This window comes from Fringilla coelebs (assembly GCF_963513975.1).
Source record: "Fringilla coelebs genome assembly, chromosome: 1".
Taxonomy (NCBI): Eukaryota; Metazoa; Chordata; class Aves; order Passeriformes; family Fringillidae; genus Fringilla; species Fringilla coelebs.
The window spans coordinates 133,480,150-133,504,743 of record NC_140028.1 but is presented as its reverse complement, the minus strand read 5'-3'; the positions used below and the strand labels follow the sequence as shown (position 1 = coordinate 133,504,743).

General features: G+C 36.1%; 1 protein-coding gene across 5 annotated transcripts in view; it reads right to left on the bottom strand.

Annotated features, from left to right (window-relative positions):
• Positions 1-24,594, bottom strand: part of CACNB2 (calcium voltage-gated channel auxiliary subunit beta 2) — a 242,871-nt gene that overhangs the window by 23,249 nt on the left and 195,028 nt on the right. For all 5 annotated transcript variants that reach the window (XM_084226957.1, XM_084226954.1, XM_084226955.1 and 2 more), the window contains 6 exons: positions 15,874-15,996; positions 11,505-11,641; positions 9,584-9,660; positions 5,680-5,813; positions 2,192-2,272; positions 1,854-1,912 (listed from right to left, as the gene is read on the bottom strand). In XM_084226957.1, coding sequence (XP_084083083.1) covers positions 1,854-1,912; positions 2,192-2,272; positions 5,680-5,813; positions 9,584-9,660; positions 11,505-11,641; positions 15,874-15,996 — 611 coding nt within the window. The remainder of the gene's footprint in view (positions 1-1,853; positions 1,913-2,191; positions 2,273-5,679; positions 5,814-9,583; positions 9,661-11,504; positions 11,642-15,873; positions 15,997-24,594) is intronic.

The window sequence follows — 24,594 nt, the reverse complement described above, 5'->3', positions numbered from 1 at the left end:
AAGCTAAAAGCATACCCAAAGGTTTTGATTTGTGGCACAGCTCGTCACAGATAATGCCATTCGTCTTAAAATTAAATCAAGCATGTATATTGGGATACTTATTAGTTTTCTTTATTTGCTAATGGAAGGACAGTACAAGCCTTTACAGCTTTTTGGGTTTTTTGAGTTGATTTGGATTCTTTTCTGCCAGTCTTTCTTCCTACAGGCAATAGTAAACTTTTGCCTTTTAAAATGAAATTATGGTATACTGAACAACGCCAGATTTATCAGTCTGTCTATGAAAAATACTATTTTTTATTTTAAAACTTTTTACCATTTTTCTGACGACATTTTCATGTCTTTGAGAAATGTCATATCAGGAAGACCAAGTCTGTTCTCAAAACAAAGGGTGTTTATGTTCATATTGCAAAACAATTGCAACGAGAGCAGGGACAACAGTATGGCAGCTCAAAGCAGTAGCATGAACCTGAGAATCTCTGATGCAAATTTGTTCAGGACCTTAAGTAATGATTACAATGGCTACTGAAGTTTGGGATGCTTCAAATCTGGTACTACAGACACAAATTTTGCTTGGAGTATTTGTGGATCCACCCTGCCACAGTTGGATCTACAACTGAAAATCTGACATGCTCTAAAATATTTTAAGACATAAAGATGTAATAATTTTCTTCTGCTTGCAAAACATGTTTTGATAACTTCCAATTCTGAAGGTGTGTTATCTAGGGTTTGAAAATCCTGACTAATATAAAGACGGATTACTAAAGTGGTTAGATATTGACATCATTATTCTGACTGAGAAAAACCACCAGCTTAAACTACAATGTGTGGTATTTTAAAGAACTGAAGCCATTGACAAAAAACCTCAAGTTCCCTTTTCAAAGTTTTGACAGCAGCAGGACACACAGAATAGTGTTATGGATCTGACCACTTCCAAACTAAATAGAACAGTCCTTGAAGTTACAGATTTTATTATAAGATCTTTGTTTTCACAATTTTTCCTCCCAATGTCAACCCACTAGAACATATTAATCTGGAGCTTGATCCAATACCAATATAATCATGTCTGGAGAATGCATCTGATGTCTCTGCTCCATGGGTCTGTGATGTTGGAGTTACAGACCGCGGCACTGCTTTTAGAGACAGACTAACATTTGACATCATGACTATTATTTGACATCTGTACCACAGTAATGCCTGAAGGCTCAAATACAAATCCCATTGTGTGACAGCCGAGTGTGCTGCAACCACTCAGATCAGAAGCCAGCGAGTGCAGCCGGTGTGCTGCCAAGTGTGACCGTATTTCAGCAAGGTAGGGCACTGCCCCACCCCCTCATCCCGCTCCTTTTGAAACTTCCGACTATAGAGCCCAGAACTACTGTCAAACCAAGCTCCTATCTTGAGGGATCAAAAGTTTGCTAATCCCATACAGCAGATAGTCTGAATCCCATATCACTCTTTCTGAGTTGGATGCCAAGTGAGGAAGTAGAGCTGAGGAGGAACCATGGCTCTTGCCAGTTTGCTCAAAACCTGGGAAGCGTTGATGAGATATCACTTGAAAAAAATTTAAAATCACTTTTTAATCTGTAGATAAATATCTAGCAATTTGGAGTGTGAATGCCACAGTCCTCAAGAAGATATCTTTTTTTCCACTCTCAACAAATACATGCCCCAAAACACTTCCCACTGCAACGCAGCCTCTGCATGCTCTGTCAAGGAAACTTCCAATCCACACTTGTAGTTCACTGATCAAAGAATTAGCTGTCATTCCTAATTTTGTCCAATGTTATTATTTCTGAAAAACCTGGTAATACCCAAATAGAACCTGAAGTATATTTGCATTGCAAAGTACTTACCGCCCTTCGAATCTATGTTTTAAAAAATCAAATAATGCTTTTTGCATCATATCTGTTACCTAGAAGGAAAAAAACCAACAAATTAATAATTGCATAGGAAATTCATAATACTGAATGCTAAGAATATTATAGAATAAAGCTGACAATAAATCTTGTATCCAAACAATGGGATTGGAATGCAATTTATTCTTAATCTCAATTCTGAAATGAAGTAAAATAAAAATGAGTAGCTATTCAGTAGGAGTAAAAGCTGTCTGTTTGCCTATGTCATAAATTATCAAATAAAAATGAAGCACAGTATTTTGTAAAAAATGAAACTATTTACAACAATCAGTTACCTCATATCCCTTCAGAGAAGGCCCCACTAAAACTACTGGTCGCATAGAAGGCACTACATCATAGGGAGGGATGTGCTCTGTCTGCAAAACAGAAAAAGTTTTCAGCATCACAACACCTAGAGAAAGTGTTATCCACTCCAAGTATTAGGAACTCTGAATTTCCAGTAATGTCACAGGAATGTCAAATTCATTAACTTTTCCCAGGAACTGGTAGCACAGGATAAAGACATAAGAGGTTCAGGGATTTTTTTTTGAAGAAACTTTTCTCTGACTTTAGGGTTTCCTACTGTTTTCATATATACTTTGGATAGTTAAAAACTCTTATTCTGGGTCATGCACTCAGATTTTCCACTACATATTTCCTAACTGGTAAATTGAAAAGGTTATTTCCAACAACTAATGAATTGAAATGGTTAATTCTACAGCTGTGACACCTATTTTCAACAGAAATTTGATATAGGAAATTATGAAAGAGAAAAATAAAATGAAAGGGGATGAGAAAAGCATAATGCATCTTTTTTTTTAAATGTTCAGATCTGCCCACTGCTTGAAAAAACATTGTGACATCACTGCAAATTCCCATGGCAGCACTCAGTCTGACGTCCACATTTGCACCCACAATTCAATTACAAATTAAATAAAAATAATGACTGATCAAGTTAGTATTTCTAGAAAATTATCATAAGCAGAGCTTGGGATAGCATTTCTTCCACTTTGGGAAGTTCTTGTCACCACCCAAGAATGGATTCTGGTAGTACCATATTTACCAAAATACTAACTGATGTATCATGCACAATTTCTAAAAAAGTATTCTAGCTTACAAAGATAAAATAGATTGCCTCCTTTTAAGGGTTGCAAAAATTTTATATTGTTATCACAATACAATATAAAAAGAAATAAAATGTAAAGTTTGGTATTTTTTATTCTTTAGTAAGTGACTATTCAACATATATCACCATAAATGGGATCTAATCAGAAAGAGGTTTTTGTTCATAAGGAAAGTTTTGGTTTATCTTTGTCTTGGGAATAAAAGATTGAAATCCAAACCCAGAAAATGTGTGGGTGTTACAGAAAAAGAAATGCCAGATCTATTTTTCAAATGTTTACATAGTACAAATACATCAGTCAAGATCACAGAATGCAGACATTTTTCATTGTTCCAGAACTCAATGTATCCCAAGGTGTTTCACGATAACATTAAAATAAGTATATACATTCCAAAACACAAACTCACAAAGACAGACATTTATACAGTGACAGCACACAATGCTACACAAGCAGCAGTCTAAAGCAGTCTAAAACACAGAAAATATTTTTGTGAATGTCCCTCAATGTAATTTATTTTTGTTACCTGTAGTTTTACAAGATAATTAATAACGTGAGAATGAAGACCAGTGCCCAAGGCATCATAAGCATGTGAAATGAATTTATTTTTCACAGTACAGAATCTGACTCAAGATGTTTCAAAGCAAACCCCTGCAATTAGGCTGGGCCTGTATCCAAAAGCAGTCCTCCACTGTTCTTGCTAACATGTTTAATAATCTGATAAGCATATTTGAGACAGATTTGAAGAAAAATTCATTACAGTTGTGCAAGTGCTTTTAGCATGAGTGCCCTGATGCAACAGATCTTTGTCTTAATGTGGCTAACTTAACCAAAGGCATTCATGCTAGAAGTTAACCAGCTATTTGACAATCAGGGCAAGCAAAGAAATTACCTTATTTGATGGAATATGGGGTATTTTTAAATTCTGTTCTGTTGCAATGGGCATTTTTTTTTCTCTGATTTTTACAGCTTGATATAATGAAGCTGTCAGCAGGAAATTGAGTAGAAGTTACCTAATGGAAGCATTAAAGTTCATTAATTTAGCAGTAGAGAATCTAATATTTTCTAAGAGACTGGCACTGAACGATACAGCTTTCACTGCAGATTCAAGTTCAAATATGAACTCAGAATAAAACCTGGCAGGTTTGAACATATGGCTTTTACTCAGTGGTTTGACTGTGTAGATTACTTTGGGATGGCCATCCAGTACATAGTGTAAATGTCAGTATTACAAACCCTACTAACACTAGTAATGATTCTGATATGGAAGAAAAGAGGCACCACAGAGTCAAAGAAAGATGTGGGACTAACCCTCATCCAGGTCTAACGTGGTTCATCTGGAAGCTGCAGCTTTGAAAGATGCTTATGAAGACAGCATCCAATACATGTCAGCATGTATTATCCAATTAAAAATATGATTAAGTAAGAAATTACTCAGAAGCAAGAACCCGCTGCTGATTTCTACACCAGGCTTAACAGACCAAACTGAAGCCAGTAGTAGTGACTTAGGAAATGAGAAGGATTCAATACTATGTAAAAGAGTTCAAGAAAAGAGAGACAGAAACAAAGATCTACTTATTAAACACGAGAGCATCCACAGCAGGGACAACAATGTCACTTGGCACTGCTTAAGCACTATAACAGTCGGTTATTACCTGTAAATTTAAGTGAGTGGTTAAAACCAAATATATGAGAGCTATGAAGACTACAGATTTTAAAACAAAAAAGTCAAAATGTGGTATTTCACTACATAGTCTGGCTGCTACCTAACATCTTGCTAACTTACTCCAGAAAAGGCTATAGAAACCTATTGGAGCTTTTTGCAACAGGATGCCAATTGCATAATTCTGTCGTTATCTAGGTTATCTATGGAGAGACATCGGCTCTCCTGGGAACCACCAGTACCACTTCCAATAGCTGACAAACTAAAAAAGTCTCTCTGATGGATGGCAAGAACATTTGGCTGATAATTTATACATGACCACAGGAAAAACCTGAAGTAAACTGTCAAAACAAGTCTGAGATTTTCCATTGGTCTTGTGCACTTGCAGACATTGCACCTACTGAATTAGAAGCTTAAGTATAGACTAAATTAAAAATAGAATGAATTTGACAATTTGTTTCCAAAGTTGAAACTGAGTATCTGATAGATTCCAATAATGATTTCAACAGACTGAGTAATAAAGAAAAAAAAATTGAGAAAGATATAGAAAGAATAAACATGCACTAGAGAGGTGCATTTCAATGCTAGAAAAAATTTTCTCAAACATTTTAGAAGGCCTGCTAAGTGTGTCCTTTTATTCCATCAAAAAGGATTAGTATGTAGCAGAGTTTCACAGACACACAGAACTTTTGCTTGTTTTCCTGTAATGAATCCACTATCAGCTCAACATATCTCTTCACCCTTAATTCTAGAATAGCTGCATTGTTAATCTGGAGTTGTAATGCTAATGATGCCAGTGGCAGGATAAACACAGGCGATGTCGATATAAACTTACCGATTTCTGCTTCTGCTTAGCTACAGCAGCATGGAAAAGAAACAAAGAACAACAAAGCATGCATGTTATTGGCTTGTCAAAGGACGCAGACAGTTAACAGGACTAGAAATGCGACGCAGTGCAGGTGAGCAGGTGGACAGATGGGAGCTTGGAAGTCGGTGTTACCTTCTTAAAGAAGGGCATTCTTTTCTCTTTGGAGTGGGGTGATGTTACACTGTTTGCACTGGGTTTGGGGGAGCGATGGTTTGCTGGAATATCATTTTCTTCTGCATCTAAGCCAGTGGCATCTATGTCTACAGCTATATACAGACAAACAATTCAGAATTATCAGATGACAGGGAAAGTAAAGATAGGTTAAAAAGGAAATTACAGGTAAAGAGAAATAAAACTGTCCAGAGTAATAAATAAATAAATAAATAATGAAAGTTGACCATGAGAAAAAAAAACCACAATAAAACAAAGGGAAAAATTTAAAGGTGCAGTACTTTAGGATTAGAAGACAGAAGGCGATCTGTAACAGCTACCGTAACATTTACAAAATAGACGAATGGCCAAGTCTGTTCTTGTTACACCAGTGTAAATCCAAAATATTCACTTGAATAGATAAGACTTCCACCAATGTAAACAACAGAACTTGGTCAACAACATTTGGAATATTTTCTAGCAATGACCACTAATTGAAAATGGGTATTGTCAATTGAAATTTGAAAGGTCACTACTGTCTATGGGAAATGAAGAATTAGAAGAAAATCACTTTTGATGACAAAATCAGCCAGATATTGGTACAATGTTATCTACATTTATCTCAGGATGAACTATGATTGGCATTTTTAATCTTTTAAATAAAAATGCATTGTACTCTTAAGATACATTTATTAGGAGTAATTAAACATAGATCTACTAATAGTGAAAACTAAAAAGAATGGATAGCAGAAGAAAGGAAATTTATCCCAGCTTAGCTCAGAAACATGGATCCTATGTAAGAGTCAGGACGTAGGCAGGGTAAAATGGAAGTGAATACAATAAACTGTTGCTCTTCAATCTCTACCCCAAAAGAATATATAACAAAAAATGCTAATACCATAACGATAAATTATGTGGTTTTTAGCAAGTAATAAGAGTTTCAACAGGAATCCTCACAGACTCAGTAATAAATACACTTTCAAAATGCAAAGCCGTATTATCCTGAATGCTGAGTAGAACAGATACCTGCCAACCACAGGTAAAATGAAACAAAACCAAACAAAACTTTTCTCATTTACAACAATCAATCCTTATCTTAAGCAATGGTTTAACCTTGTCTTCAGAAAGCAAGCAGATGCACAAAAGTGAACCATAAGCAGTCATACATCACCACCCTCGTGTGTGAAGATGTTACCCACCTCTCCACTCCCTCTGGTAAAACACACTTATCTTGCCATGCCATGATGTTGAACTGAGCCTAACCCTAAATAGATCTGTAAGCAGAATCATTTGCATTGACTTTATCCAAACCCTTAATTAATCATTGCAAACTATTATGAAACCATCTTAGTGACCTGATTTCGTCTGATTCATGAGTGGGACATCAACTAATAAAGTGGCATGTGCTATTAAATTATGTAACAAATAAATATTTCTGTCAAGCCTACGTGCAGCTACTGATGTAACAGATACTGGGGCAGTGATCTCTTCTGTTTGCATAAAGTACATTTTCCCATTTGAATTATCCACAGATCTAATGCCTTGATGCCTGACATTCTCTGAGTTACTGTGCCTTTGAGTCTGTCCTGCACAGGAAAAATCCAGTGAGTAGATCTGCATCCTGTTTCTATAATCCTGCTTCAAAAACAGCCACAGAAATCATGTAACATTTTCTTCTACCAACACTATTCCTTCATCCTCTTCATAAGTATAAAAAGAACATACTATCTTTTCTTGAATACAGGCCAGCACAGATGCTGTAAATCACTCACAATAAGACATATTAAAACTCCTTTGGTACTATGTTCAACCAAAACTGTCAGTAAAGAAAAATCAGTTACCTTAAGCTTTTCCTGTAAGAAAGAAATGCAGAATTTGATCAGCTAGTTACAGTATTTCCTTTATACATTCTCAGTCTTCACACTATGGAACATCTCCTGTGACAGTTCTTTTACTGTTAAATATCTTCAGTTCATTGGGGTCTTTTCAGTCATTTTCAGCATTATTCTTACCCAGTTTGGTAGCCTAACAGGACTGTATGGATTTTTTACTATATCAATATTGATTATTTAAATGGATATTAGCCTCTCTTTCATTTGTTTTTCACCGGTTCTTCATCTTGTTTGTGAGTTTGTTTTGTTTTGGTTTTTTGGTAGCACTATTTTATATTGAAAAAACCCATCCCTGACTCAAAGCAAAAAATGAAATTAATTTATTCAGTTAGTATTCTTCAACTTCTTAAATAATTGATGTATTTGTAATTGATTATACTTTCAGTGAGAGGAGGTGTTGGAATAATAATTGAATTGTGTTTTGAAGTTGCTTGAATTATTGTTTTAGTAATAAACAATACCTCTTTCACCTTTCTTAAGACATCATAAGTAAAAAAATATTGTAGACTCAAAATCTTGCTATCACAGAATAAGTTAATGCGCACTATCCATGTATATTTCCCAAATCTTCACTGTAACTGAATAAACTTTAAGAGAATTCCTTATTTCTCTAGAAAACCATATTTCTTGAACAACAGTGGCTGAAGAAACAACTCAGTGCAATGAAAATTAGAGGATGGGTAGCAATCAGTCAGCTGATAATCCAGGTGATTGATATCTGTGCTCTTAACTCTAAATTCTGCGCAACATTCTGGAAATACATGTACTGATCTTTAAGTGCTTTTTAGATAACAAATAAGTTAGAGCATTTCAGATGCTCTAACTATAAAATTGCAAAATAGATCGAGTCAATGGACAATTTTACTACAAAGATGCAGTTGTTGAAAAAGTTGGCTTCAACAGTAAACACATCAGCTTAAAGCCATCAGAAAATAAAGGATTAAGGTGTGTTCTACACACTTGTTACGGACATACATTAGTAAACTAATACAATATTTTCAAAATAAAGGAGAAGTTAAACTGAGGTGGAATTTATATAAACAAACTGCAATTGCAAAAAAGTTGGTTGCTACTAACAAATCCACGGCTTCACAAGACAGATACATTTTTAAATTGACTGAACCAAATGAAGTCACTACCAAAACATGATTTAATTTCTCTGTCTCCCTTATAAATGACCAAGTCAATACTTTAAAATCTTCAGGCTCATTTTAAGATGCCTGCTCTGTAGACCAGACTCCATATAAATGAATATGATTGGAAGATTCATGTCTTTGCGCTTGTACACTCATTAATATTTTCTGTTTTCAGGTATTTACAATGAATATGAGAAGATAAAACATCCAGCAACACAGCACCTGAATTCAATAGAAATTTTTTTTGTGATCTTCTGCTGTGCTTTTTTAATGGAGCTAATGCCAGCATCCTCCCCCAGCTTGCCATGTATTTGCTTCATATCACTTGAATCCAACCTAAACTTAAACCTGTATGTTGATGCTCTAAGTACAAAATAGTATTTTTGAAAAGTTTGTCAAAGGCAAAAAATATTCAGCATCCTAGAATTATGTGAAGCACATTCTCATGCCCAGAATCGTGAAACTAAATGTTCCTGATGTTTTAAAATAATGCCTTTCTTGATGCTACTGCAGAAACCTCTTAGGAAGTATTTATTGTTCAGTAGGAGTGCTCAGACCAGACCAAATCTTCCACTACCCTGCTGTAATGTAGTCTCACAGATCTATGATTTCTTTGCTACAAAATTCTGTGGTAAAAGCAAAGAGGCAATTTTACGCATTAACAGCTCTATCATTGTCTGGACTTGCTGGCACTGACTCCATTACTTCAAACCACCCCAAACCAGCCTTATCTGGTAACACATCACTCGGGTTTTACCTAAGAAGAATGGGCAATAAGAAGAAGAGGTCTAAAGATACATGGATTTTAAAAGATTAGGTTCATGAGTCTCTTTACCAAAGGGTTCACAACCTACTCACCAGATGATGGAGGCGTCGATTTTCTGGAACTAGGAACGATGTCACCCAAACTGGATGAAGAGTTTCCTCCTGATTTACTGGAGTAAAGTAATATATTAGTTTGAAGTTGTGTAGCTTTCTCAATATTTAATCTAGTTTATTTATTATCTGCCTTCTAAATGAGGTACTAGCTGTGAGACAAACAGTATTTCTGGCAGAGGTATAAAATATACATCTCCCACCAAATGTGTGTCCATTCTGAGAACTGAGGAACTGCAAACATCAATCATACTTCTTGTGCTGCTGTGCAATTCATTCTGCTGCTCTGACTTCCTCAGGATCTTAATACAATTCAGTAATTAATATGGCTACTGGTATATATTAATTAATATTATTACTCAATAATAAGAGTAATTCTTAAGCCAGTGAGCATATCTGATTCCTTTAGCTGAGGAGTTATTGATAAATTGGTAATGAAGATGAGACTGCGCCTACCATCTTTTCAATTTAATTAATGTACAAATTCTTTTGTTTCTCAATACAATATAGCACTTAAGAAAAAAAGTCTCTCAAAGTTAAAGCAGTCTAAGGTTTTTGTCAAGTTCTGCTTTGTAAAAACCAACTACCAAGTTGTGAAAATGAAACAACACTTCTAGTCTTTTTTATTTCAGTTACCATAATGAGAAAAGCTCTGAAAAAAATGTAAGAAAGTTGATTTCACTCTTCAAATAATTCATGTGATACTGCTAGTTTCCACTTTCTTTATATTGAAATATTAATAAGCATTAAGTTAATGCATTTGTGGTGTAGGACAGTGTTATCTTCAGTGAGAATTTCTGAAGAATGGAAGCCTCTATGATTTGGAAAAGAACCAAATCACTGGGATACATCTGACTGTCCCAGAAATGTAACTAGAGGAAGAAGGAATCCAGCATCCTTCTGCTGAGGACAGCATGCTCATGGGAAAGGCATTTCACAGCTGGTGAATGCAGCTGAGTACTGCCCAATCATGGTGTCCTACTCTAGACATGCTCTACAAACACTGCTGCCCTTCCTGTGGAGATAGGAAAGCACTTCTGGCTTCCTGAATGGTTCCTAGCTCAATTCCAGGTCCATCCCATGCAAATACACTGGGAATATTTGTTACCTTTATAGTCAAAGTGAAACAATTTTCTTCCACAGGTGTTGCTAGAAAACTACTTTATTAAGAATTTGAGAGTAAAGGTGACATTATTCTATCTTGCAGTATTGTTCAGAATATCTAGAAACAGTCCTTTTTCTTATGCAACGATGGCTGCAGTCAGAGATAACAAATGACTTGACATGAAACTTCCATCATAAAATGTAGTGCTCCTAAAAGCTGTGATTGTAGGCAATGAATTTGACAAGACTATTTTTTCCCTACAAGCTAACTAACAGGCACTGGCTTTGGCTTACAAGTAAACTCATCTTAACATTTCCTGAAATTTCTAAAATGAGCTTAAAATGTGTTTAGAAATAAGAAGATCATCAAAACAATTTAAGAAATGCTGCAGAATTTAGATAAATCAATTTTAAGTAAAAAAAAATTACTAGCACATAGTAAATGTACTTACTGCAATGTATATGATCAATTATTTTACAAAAAAGGAAGGAAAAAATTTCAGTGGTAGGCCACTGCAGATTGCCAATCTAAATATCTACTTTTCTCCCAAACAGCAATGATATGAATATACTTATTAATCAATAATATAATATTTTAAATAATGTTACAATATAACATTTTAAATAATTGTGTATATTATATAATAAATCATATAATTCATTATATATTAATTTATTCATCGATCAAAAATGTTTGCAGCTGCCACTAACAATAATTAAGCATATATTGATACACAGCATCAATTTCCAAGTTGTGTCACAGACAATGTTGCTATTATTAATGATTTCTTCTTATTACCTGGAGTAGAATTTTCCTTGTTTTGCCTTTTGTTCATGCTGCAGCCTCATGTTTTCTAGTTTGACTGGGCTTGGTATGAATCCAATTTCACAGCCTTCTTTTACCAATCGTCCTATCCACCAGTCATTATTAAATTTCTACAGATTAAAAAAAAAAAAGAAAAAAAAGTAACATACTAAGAAATTACTGTATCTGGTATAATTTTGTTATTAGTTTTAATTTGCAGCTATGCTATTTTTTGTAATTCTTCCCTGCAGTTAATCACTGTGCTATGTTATTATGGCGATGAAGAATTGTGGTAAAATTCAGAAATACATTAAAAGAATTATTCCTTTCAAATTATTAAAATCCACTGTCCTTAAGTGGAAACCTTTCTTCAAAGACTTCATGTTTCTCCCTGGTTTTTATTTCTACCCATTTCACCATCTTTTTTTTTTTTCTTGCTTCACAGATTCCTCTCATACATGAGAGCTGCTTTTGCTCTCCCTTCGTGTTCTCCTTGGTGGACACCAGAGACTTAGTATCCACTCTCACCTACTGCTAGAATTTTTATATAAATATTCTATTAATAATCTATTTTTTCTTATTCCATTTTATTCAGTTCTCTATTTAAATTAAAAAGTACTGCTTAAAAAATTTCCCCACTTCTCACTAAAATCTTCTGAAATATGACTGTATTTGGCTGCTTATATATACCCTACTTCAGATAGCTCACGTGATCTCCATTTTAAAGTCACCATGATAAATCCACAAGGAACGGATATCTCTGGACAACGTAAAAAAACCTAACAATTACACAAGTCCACCAGATAGCCCAATTAACTGAATTTCAGCTCTGTTAAATATGAGATATTGGCTACTTTAACTCAAGACCTTTATTCATACACCCCCCCCCCCCCCCCCCCACACACACACACAATGTGTGGGAGAGCTTGGTTGATTTCCAGAGGTCTATGCAGCAGAACTATTTGCTTTTTCCATTCTTATTTATTCACCATTTTTGAAGGAGAATAGGTCAGTCATGTATGGGCCCCACACACAATACTTCTGGTGTTCCATGGGAATAACTATCATCAAAAAGGAATTTTGGGTAATTTGGAATATTTATGAAACTTTAAGAGAACACCTGAACATGAAGAAAGTAGCTCTCTTGAATCTGAAGCTATTACTGTAGATATTATAGTGCATATTTAAACATATAACAAGTAACTTTAACAAGTGTACAGTTAGGAATAACTGCAAAATGTGTGGGCTCCCCCAAAAAGAAATTTTTACCATTATTGGTGGATCACTGATATACAACCTACATTGCAGTATTATCTTTGACTTTGGCAGCTATAGAAATCATGTGGTGCTTGAAACCAACTGTAAGATATTCCAGCTAACAAATAATAGAGATTATAACATAAGGATATCTAAAATATTCAACCAATGGGATGCCATTATGAGTAAGAATACCAGCATTTTAATAGGGAGCTGCTCTGGAATAGCAGTTTCTCAAAACTGTATTAGACGGAAATGTATTATTAAAATTATACCCTATCATTACAAAAGGCTAACTAAATCATTAACTTGGTAAAAGGAAGAGATAGATAATTAAAAAACACCATTGAATTAAAATCTGAACAGTCACTATTTTTGTCCCACAGTACAACAAATTACCACCCAACAATATTAATTTTATTAGAAGCAATAGAAATCCCTAGGAATTTCTTCCTATAGAAATAAAAGCATACTTCTGCAAGGTCTCAAAAATAAATGCTGTGTCAGTATATGAAAATTATAAGGTACTTTTTAAAGTTAATAATAACACACATAATACTTTCTAATTTTAATTATTTTTTTTTTAATCTTGGTAGAGAGGTGTCCAGCTCTCAAGTTGCTGGCTCAGGTGAGTGATTCTCTATAATTCACCTGTGTTTAGAGTGCCAAAGGAAATACAAAAATTAATTTAACACAGAGCAAAATGATGACCATGCATTAAAGCCTCAAAAGATTCATAAGTTACTATGATGCAGCAGTTTCTTCATGCAGGAAGGCATCCATCATCCTTATGCGTACTGAGTTTTAATGAATGTAACCTAATAATGAAGATAAATTTCCCTCATACTCAGTCACTGCAGTGCTTTTCATCACCGTCCATGTACATTTTGAACTGAGGTTTCCTTGTTTGAGCCCTCTCAGCAGCACAAATTGGTGAACAGCCCTTTCAGACAAAAAAAGGACAGCACGGTCCAGCATGGCATCCTTATGCAGGCAGAAGCGACTGGAGATGAACTCAGCTTTCTTTATTTCTAGCAATAGGTTAGGTATAAAATATATAAGCAACACTGCATTTTATAGTCTGGTTTTTTTCTTTAATCTACATAAATAATTAAAGTTTGGACAATTCAGTTCCCCCAGCATTAACTGTAGGGACCAGCAAATGTACTGAAGGAGCAATACCTGGTGGGATACAGAGCCCTGGAGGACAACCAGGGCCTGGAAGAGAGGGTGGAGGGGGAGGACATAGCTGTGCAGGGAAGGGCTGGCCCTGGAGCACCATCTGAAGGAGCTCCAACCCGCCCATACCCAGACACAACAGCTGCTGCCAAATGCAGAGCAAGAGTCTAAGTCTCAGTTTGACTCCTTGTGGATCCCTTCCCATCTCGCCATTCTGGTGGTGCAGCTGGCCTGGTCCCAGAGTCCCTTCCCAACCAATCTCTGGACCAGCACCAATGGACAATAACCTCTCCTTGACAGCTTACAGAGAAAACCAGGTGTTTCTGAAGGCAATCAGCACAGAATGCCTATTCTAATACACCTGGGGTTGCAGGAACATTTTAATGTATTTTTCCACCCCTCAGTACTACACACAGCCATGGACAATGTAAGAACTCAGATGAGCTAAACTTCCCTTCAAGGCATTTTGGAGATACAGAAAAGTTCAGGAGACTTTTCCTTCCAGATTTGCTCCCACATACATGTACATCTGAGACTAAGTTGTGCTGTGAAGAAAAATGCATTAACTTTTAACAGAAAACTGCTAACCCTGTGTGTCTGGTTTATATGGAAACAAGGGAAACACTTGATGTAAAGTCTGAGATTACCACTTCATTTGAAGTGCAGATGGAATAGATGACTACACAAAACCATTTGATCTAACCAAACTTATTTTCCAGGGCTTCAAGACTCACTGGAGAAGGCTGATGGTTTTCTCTTGCCAGGACTCTCTGCCTGCTCATCTCTTCTTTTGTCACAAGACAGCGCAGAGCAATTCTTTCACACTATCATCAGTCAGAAAGCATATTTCCTTCACCGTATAGAGTCTGAATCAAAATTATTATCTTTTTGTGTGTTTAAGATGTATGAAAAATTATGACCATTACCCAAGTCTGTTTCTTGTGTTCCTTAAGTCTCTGTCCACCCGTATTTCTATCTCTGTATTAGCAATGTTTCTTACTTCCCCAAAGCGCTTGTGCTGGCAGAATCATTGTGCATCACCAATCATAACTACTGAGTGATATTTTGAAAGTCTAAAATGAGGCAAAGATATAATTTCAAATACATGCCTAGGTTGCTCTCAACCTTAAACTAACTTTCTATTTATTTTCCTATAATTTTCCATATCCTGATGGGCTATTTTGAGACAAACCCCAATGGAATATGAGCAAAAGCTAGGAAACCGTTTAAAATGAAGGAGTCATTCAAAAGGGAGCAGCAGGCTACAGAGGAGGGCCTATATGTGAAAGTTACCAAGTTATTTTTTGAGAGTGTCTTGCAAGGAGCAGAGAAAGAAAATTACTTTAGGTGTTTAATGTCAAAACCAAACTGCAGGAAAAGAAAACCAATGCAGCAAATGCAAAGCTCATATATTGACAGTTGCAATTATCTTGAAACATCATTCCAGTTCTTCAGCATGTAACTGCTAACTAAATACTGTCTGTGCCAGGGAAGTAGCTTCAGTAAAAAAAAGAGACTTGAGGGGTTTGGGGTTAATTGAGATGCAGTTACACAGATAAAAGAGAAGCAACCCTTGGCTGCAGAATCACAAAAAACCCTCACAGTACCAGATTAGAAAAAAAAAACAGAAATATTTCATCTTTGAATAGTCAGACATAGGCATTTAAACCTATGAGTAAGCATTTTTTACTAGACAAGGAAAGTACTTGCTTTCTGAACTTCATTAATTTGATTGTAAGAAATTTGTGCAATTGCTCTACAAGAATAGCATTTAAAAGAACATTCAATTCCTTATACACTGTTAGCTTCTTTAACATTTGTAAAGGGCTTTGGCAATGTGAAGTGTTATCAACATTGCAAAATAGTAGCATTATTACTCAAGTATTCCCTTAAAGAGTGATTCACTTACTCCTCTGGTTTTACTTACTTCTTTAACATGAAGAAAATCTTTAGCCTCAAATGAGATGGCCATGCCTGGGACTGGGACATCATCTTCGTGAGCTGCACTGTACCCAACATTTGTCCGAACTGCAAATGCAACAGGTTTTGACTGCAAAATAAAAGATGAACATCATAAAGATTTCCCTTGCAAATACATACACATGTACAAACATGTACATGGGAGATGATTTCTCTATGTTATGATTTTAAAATCATAAAAATTACAAAGAATTCTCAATGCATCCATACAAAAAATTATGAAGCCTAGTTTTTACTGGCATTAGTTATTAATATCAGCACATTTCATAGAATACAGACTTTTAGCAGGTAATAGAGCTCTGAATTAATTTGAGGTAAATCAAGTCAGTAATAATTAATCGCAATCGACTTGGCAATCCATACAATATAGTCAGCTTGCAGTTCTGCTGTGAGTTCAGTGTTTGGGGGCTGCCAGAAGAGGTAGGTTTTCAAGAGGTACAAAACCTAAGCTCCATGGACAATGGGGCTGCCAAAGGAATTGCAAGTGGAGCATGTCACTGCACCAACATTGCTCCTTCCACACCACTGTCACCCACGTGCTGGTCACCTAGGATCCTTCTAAGGCTGCTCCAAGTGTAGGCCTCAGAGCCTCAGCCCCCAAGAAGTATTTGGGGAAATTGCAAATTTGGAGAAGAGGTGCCCGCAGTTGCCAGTAACCCCTAAGCAAGTCACCTCACTGCACTCTGAGAGCGGAGCAGTGTGCCTTGAGATCATCATCTCATTACCAAATACCAGCCACAGAGAGATCTGCTCATTTTCCTAATTCTTTCTTACACTGCTAGCTGACATCAGTGAGTTAGAGGATTTTCCCAAGTTTTGTTTTCAAGAAGCAGCTGCCAGAAGAGTCACACAGAAGCCCCACATCTGCCCAGCTTCTCCTTACCAGCATCACCAGTGCTGAGCACCTCTCTGCACAGGTATGGTAATAGAAGGTGCCATCCAGCTCAGCCCAGACTACAGCTACCAAGGGCTTCCTCTTCTCAAAGGTACAACCATTTTACAGGAGAACAGCATTTTTTCTGATTTATTCTAGGCTAAACAACAGCTTGAGCTTGCTCTCCCCACAGAGATTATCACAGTATCCCTAGGACCCACCACTGTCCTGCTCCAAGCTAAGTCTTTAGCCCAATTTGTCATAACCAGATAAACTGTTAGAAGGGCATCCTGATATAATTATGTATTTATGATTACACTTCTGAAACTGGGCATTTGTGAGAACAATAATCCAAAACCAAAGTTTGGTGATTTCTGCACATCAAATATAATATCTTGTAGTGTTGATAAAATGGGAATTTCCACTTCCTATCAGCTCGAATTTGTATCCTAATGATCTCCTCTATAATTTTTTCAATGTTACTTCCACTATTACCCTACATAAAAGATACAAAACTATTACAGAACTAGTCATGCCACAAAAAAAGGAGTCACACTGGATTCAGTGATATCATGAATCTTCCTTAAAAATAAAGGACCCTATAAATTACTGGATTTAAATATTCATACAAAACCTCAAAATATTCCTGAATGTAAAAATTACAGACTAACAGAGTTGATGCTTTCTATGCTATTACTAATTTCAACACTCAAAATACAGATATGAATAATCACTGAATTGTCAAATCTCCTAAGGAATACTTACCATCAAATCAAATAAATCATTCCCTGTTATTAAGAATGACCATTTTGTATGGCAGTGACCTGTCACTGCAGAAATATATTTCAGAACAGGAATGGATCTATTAAGGAACAATCAGTGCCAAACACTGATAGGAGAGATAGTACGCTTGCTTATCTGTTCTCATATTGCTATAACCTCTAGCAAATAAAAAAAAAATTGCTTAATCACTGTGACTTGCTCCTAAAAGTAACAGTGGATGAAAGACTTTAGGTTGACTAAAGACTTTAAGATCTTGGCAGCATTGCAACAAACAGACATCTCCAGGAAGTTAATGTCCTTGACATACTTCTTAGACGTGATCTAAAATTTCCTGTTAGAAGACAACACCTGACTACCCAAGAAAAAGAATACAATGGAAACTACTCCAGAACTATCTTAACATGAAAGAAAAGTAGCAGGTGAAAATTCTCTGTAATTCTCTGCCATCAAAAAATGTAAAACTCTGATCCGAAAAACAAAGCAGAACATTGAGTTACAGATATTCACAGAAATGGTATGTCCCATTTTAGATACTTGCCACACTGGTAGAAAGGGAGACTAAATTATCATGGGATTAGACTACAATAATTCATCTAATTGAATATTTAAAACTAATTAATTTATAGAAGTTAAATGCTAGCCTTTTTACATAAATAAGTAATTCTGAAGGTTTCATAGCACTATCAAATTAAGTACTTTTCCTGAACTACATTGTCTTGAACTAAAAAAGCCCAGTTGTTATGTAATTAGGGTCTTATGTAAAAAAAGGAAAAAAAATTTTTTAAAAATTGACACATGCATATGTATATTTGAAAATGTATCTAGCATTTGCTTACATATCTTGCAGTTCTAAAATAAGACTGGGTCAAAACAGTTAAGCACTTGCTGTTTGTTCCCTAAATCTCCATGAAAATGGGATGGCAGTTTAGCGCTCAGTTAATCCACAGGCTGGACTACAGGGACAGATGCTCCCAGATGTTAAACAGCTTAACATGTCATATCTCTCCAGAGAAACAAAGTAGCCTGGAAAAGTTCATTTATCTTACAAATGAACATTTCCATCTTGTTTTTCTTTTTTTCTCTGGTAGAAGTACAACACTTAACCAGCTGAATAAACTTACAAGGAGAACAAACAATCAGACCATGAATATTGCCATCATCTATACCATGAGGGCAGCAGGGAACACACTGGAGTGAGGTTCTTCATGAACCCGTTTCAGATTCTGATATAAACTCAGACTACAAATCAACAAAATCTTATTCAACAATGTTGAACCAACTTTGGCTGTACACTTGTGGTAACATACATAAATTAAATTGTGTCTAGAGCAACCTTAGTCAATTTTCTCTTTTTCTATTTGAATTTCACTGCTCCCTTTACAAATTATATTTACTTTACACAACTTCATACCAACCCTCATTACTAATTTCATACTATTTAATTATTATATTTTACTATTTATATTTCCTTGTGCCATGATTAACTTGTATTGAATGTAAACATCAGAATTTACACATTGTATCTGCCTCGGTCAATTTCAATTTTGTTTAAACAAGTTTGTACCTGCTTCGTTGAATTTGTATTCAATAAATATTTCACTCAATAACAGAGCAAAATAATACACTCTGTTCTCTAGTAATGTACTTAAAACATGACAGGATCTTTTTTTTTTCCTATAACTAATTTCAGATTTTTTATACTGTTCAATAAGCCCAGTGGAGGCATTCCCTGGGAATCCCAGCCAAGGAGGCAAATTTTCTGTTATGGAATTTGCTCACAGAACAGGTCGTCTCCCTCTTGGCCTCTAATTTTGGAATTATTGGTTGATAATCAAAGTATCTCTATTCCTCATCCACTACCAGGATGTAGAAAAACTGATGAAAGCATTCTCCAAACCATTTTTGTCTACACTTGGGCTTGATATAGGATCTCTGATCCATCTTATTTCTTACTCTGTCACATCATTCCCAGAGTAGAGGCACCTCTGTATTTACACCAGTTTAAATGAAATCAGAATGCACCTTTATGAAGGCAATGCCAGCTAAGACAAGAACTGACTCAGAAAATGATTACAGCTACCATTTCGCAAAAATGGTTGTCAAAGCTGGTGTCTGTGTTACAGTTCAGAAAATGTGTCTCAAAGCAAGTTCCCTCCCTCCCTATTTCTACACAAAGATACTCATCCTGCATCCTATCCACTTTTCACACATGCATGCAGACTTATCCTGAATGTAAGGAATTATTCTTCTCTTGGGTAATGAATATAATGGGTGTCTCTCAAATCACTAACAAGTTTGCGCTCATGAAAATTTAAAAAGTCACACCATTTCTTTCATCTGAGGAAAGATGAAACTTTTACTAGTGAAAACTGAACTTTTCACTAGTAGTCTTAGTGGGGAGAAAATATTACAGATGATGACCTATGTTCAGCGCTTTTTTCAGAGAGCAGCCCTGTAAACAGTGTTTGTTCCATCAACAATATTAATACTCCACGACGGACAAAGATCAATAGCACTGTGATGGCCTAATGACTGCTGTGTTGAAAACATCTCACTTTATTTTGCCCGGCTAATGACATAGAGTCAAATATATAAAGCAGAAGCAGTTCAAAACCTCTATGTTTTACAGAATTACATTATTTTTATTACTATTATAGAGAAATTTACAATGTTATGAAACCTATACTGTCACAAAAGCAGCTTGAAAATGCAAATGTAAAAATAATAAAAGAACTTTTCTATTTTACCTTTTTTACTTTGTACACTAATTTATGCACCCATTACACATTAAAGAAAATGCAAACCCACCTGAGAACACAAAAAATTTACAGGAAATTTTTGTTCTAAATGCTGATTATTTCTGGACCCTCATGACAGATAAGAAATTGTCCAATTTCTAACAATAGCATCTGCTCAGCAATCTCATTGCTAAGGAAGCAATGACAATTCATGAGTGTCCCAACAGAAAATTAGGAGCATATACAGCTGCTGTCACTAAAAGCAGTGATCAAAAATATGACTTCCCAGCCAAGATCAGGCCTTCCTTTGCAGTCATAGGTGTGTGTACCAAACAAGCTTGGTAGGAAGCCAGAACCACAGAATAATTGAGGTAGGAAGAAGCCTCTGGTGTCTCTGAGTCCAATCCCTGCCCAAAACAGGTCTGTTTAATCACGCTGCTCAGGGCTGTGTCCCAGTGAGTCTTCAATATCTCCAAGGACAGAACAACATAACCTCTCTGTGCATCTTCCTCCAGTATTTGATCACCATGGCTGTGAAAAAATACATACAGGAACTATGGTTCTCTCACATATCAATGAGTGAGGAACATAGAAATCCATAATGGAAAACAAGTACTTGAGTTTTGTACTCCAGTATGAGCAAAATGAAGCGTTATTACAAGTAGAATTTATCAATTACCAGTTTTAATTTTAAGTGCTCTAAAAAGAAGGTTTATGTTGTATTCAAGACTTCCAATGAAGTGAAGGAGCTGAGAAGTACACTATGAGAACAAAACATAGTACAATTGTAATTAATAAGTAGTAGCCTAAGTACAGTGGTATAATGACATCCAAACCTATCTGAATTATAATGGCTTTGGATAGCACAGATCTCTTCAGAAGGATCTGGGAGAGCTTTTACAAAGGGTTGGCTCACTGAATTCTTGCCTAGAACACGTCACAACCGCTGCTCTCTGGTACCTCTTGTAAGAGCAGCCAGCGAGGACTGGTGCCTGTAGTGCGAGGACCCCATGCCATCAGCTTCCCGCTCGGACTCAACATGGGCTGTAAGGGTTGCTGCACGGAAACTCAGCTCTAAAAGATTAATACTGACTTTCCTTAGGATCGAGGATCACTGGAGAAATTTTCTGAGGAAACCTTTGAATCCTTCCAGTTCCTTGGAATCCTCCTACAGCAATGCCTGCACTCAATGTTGAAGAGAAGGAAAATTTAACACATCCAGCTGGTATAAAAAAGAGTCTGCCAGATCAAATTTTTCTTAACAATAGGTATATTTCAGAGAAATTTTTTTTTGTCCTCTAGTACTCTCCAGAGATACTTTTGTTACTATTTTAGCTCATCTTCACACACAGCTTGAAAGTCATGTTTCTTACTTCCTTTTGCGAAATCGTATTTTAATAGAGTCACCAATGTCGGTTGACATTCAGCTCAGGAGGCAGCAACGACTGAAATAGCTGTACTGACGCACACTAAGCTTTCTCATATGAGCAGGATCTTTTTTTATTAGAGCATAATGCCAAAACTCGATGGTGGCCATGTGTTGTCTGCATGCAAGTGCGCCAGAAAGGTGGCTCTTCCATACCACCCACTTGGGGAGTAAACAGGAACCGCTGGAAACCGGCACAGCTGAAAAAGTCTGTTTGTGCTTACTGAAAACATGCTTATTCTGGCAGCAAAAGCCAACAGATGAAAACTGTCATTTGCAATAAAAATACTGTGCTGGGATTTTAAGTTCTTTTTTCAATGTCACAATGAGGACGTTTTATGCTTATGAGACATCTAAAGCTTATGAGACAGCATTTTAGCAGATCTGAGCTTTTTTGGCTAAACTGAGGTTCACATAGAGAAAAGATTTGCAGTAACATTTTCAGGCTCTTCACAAACAAAAATTTTCCAGGAAAAGCAAAATTCTGTGACAGCAAGCTAAGAAAATGCTAAATAAACCAGTAATGCAATGGTTAAAAATGTAGACTCAATTAATAAAATATCTTTAAAAAATGCTGCTTTGCTTGAATTGTTTCTCATTTCAGTGTTATTCGTGCAAGTTTTTTGCTGGATCCAATATTTAAGTAATTCTGCACTTCATTTTTTTCAATTGGATCAGAAATTCTATACAACTGTTAGAGACAAAGGTTAATGTTTGTTAAAATGTTTCACGTTTACATAATATTTTAAGCATGTTTTTCTAAGAAACTGCTGAAAAAATCTTCCTTTATTCAAAACATACATTTTGTAGCTAGACTGCTCTGTTTCCAGGAATTATATGGCTATATGTTCCAAGGATGGTATTTTAAAATCTGAAAAGCCAAATGTTCTATTAGCTCTTAACTCATATGCTGAACTAAAACTGAGAAGTTATGTGAGGATATGATAAACACTACAGCTGCCTCAAGGCTCCTGCCCCTTTCAAATTATTCCATTTTATGGCCATAGCCTATGTTACCTTATGCCTCACCTGGATATCTATTGTTTATGTAAGTTTTGCACTAAGATATTTCTCATTTTTAAATTAAAATGGCATCTATACTTCAAATCTCCCTGACAACCTAAATACAGATTACATAAACACAGAGCACATATTCACTGCACAGTCAAAGCTGTGGTAAATGAGTATTTGTTAAACTAGAAAGTTAAACATCCCAGATTTAGGAAAAGTGAAAATGAGGCTACCTTTACCCTAGGGGAATGGTGGTGGTATTTTTAACTTAGACCTCACTGTGTACAGTAGTATTGTTCAACCATTAACTTTACAGTAATATATTTTCTCCCATCTCAGCACTATAGAATCACAGCATCACAGAAGCATTAAGGCTCGAGAAGACCTCCAAGACCACTGAGACCAACATTTGACCCAACACCACCTTGTCCACTAAACCACAGCTTTAAGTGCCATCGAGCACTTCCAGGAACAGTGACTCCACCACCTCACTGGGTAGACCATTCCAACGCCTGAGCACTCTTTCGGTGAAAAATTCTTCCTGATGTCCAACTTGAACCTCCCCTGCCATTTCCTCTTGTCCTGTCCCTGGTTGCCTGGGAGAAGAGGCCAACCTCCTCTCAGATCGTTGTAGAGAGCAATAGATTCTGTATCTTACTTGCATACAGGAGGATCTTTCCTTGCAAAGAAACCAACAATGTGTGAAACACAAGGAGCTCCCCACAGCATCCAAGAACCTTTCAATGGATTCATTTTTTGCCATCAAGTTCCCAGTTCAAAAGAGGAAAAGCAAGTGGTCTCTAAGGGATGATTTCTCTTTTTTTTAATTGTCATGAACGTTTTGCCCGTCTTTATCCCCCAAGCAGGGAGCTAATGCACCAATCCCATGACAACAAAGAAGAAAAAAAATAAGCAACAACTACTTGTTAAATATTATCAGACTGGACAGTAAAGTATATAGATTTATATATCTGCACGGGAAAGATAAGATAGCACAAAACACTTTGAATATGTAATTTTCTACCTTTGGAGCACCTGACATTGTATACAAAGTTTGTATGTTTTTCTATTTAATTACACGTGTGTGTGGAATTTTCTATGTTTAATTAAAACAAACAACAAAAGGATCAACCCAGCAAAGCCTTTCTAGTGTCACACTGACACTTTCAAACACCATCAGTATGACTGAAATCTTTATACCCATTGCCAAAAACTCCTTGCAACTTCCAGCACAGAATTAACAGATTGCAAATGGTTTAATATTCTGTAAGATGCAGAGCACTAGAGCCAAGGCACACTTTGGCTCTGCTGTTCAAATATTTGCTGGAAGCAGAACAACTGTGAGACTTGGGAACTAGAGCTTTTCAAAGCAAAGCTAATGAGAAATGTAGTTTTATCTAAAATTTTTCATTTTATTTTAAAAAAACAAAGTTTACATGAAGGTGATACAAAACTTACAAACTATTGGACAAATAAATAATTTTGGACGATAACATAATATGTAATTATTAATAATAAACAATAATAAGTAAAATAAATTCCACATCAAAAATTTCATCTATTATAATTCTCCTCTATCTTGTATCTCTTGTATATTGTAATCTTCCTTTCATGCTTTGGGCAAAAGCTCAATTCTTGATTCCTCAGCCTGGCCACCACTGTGCCTGTGCACATCTGGGAGACCCGTGAGCACCAGCACCTTCTTCTCTTTGAATGAAGGAGCTCCCAGGAGGTTTAGCACCTGCAGCTGCTGCACTGCAGTTCTCCTGCCCCAGTACAGGAGGAGCCATGGCCTCGCTCATATGTTCTAGAGATGCCTTTCTGCTAGAAAAAATT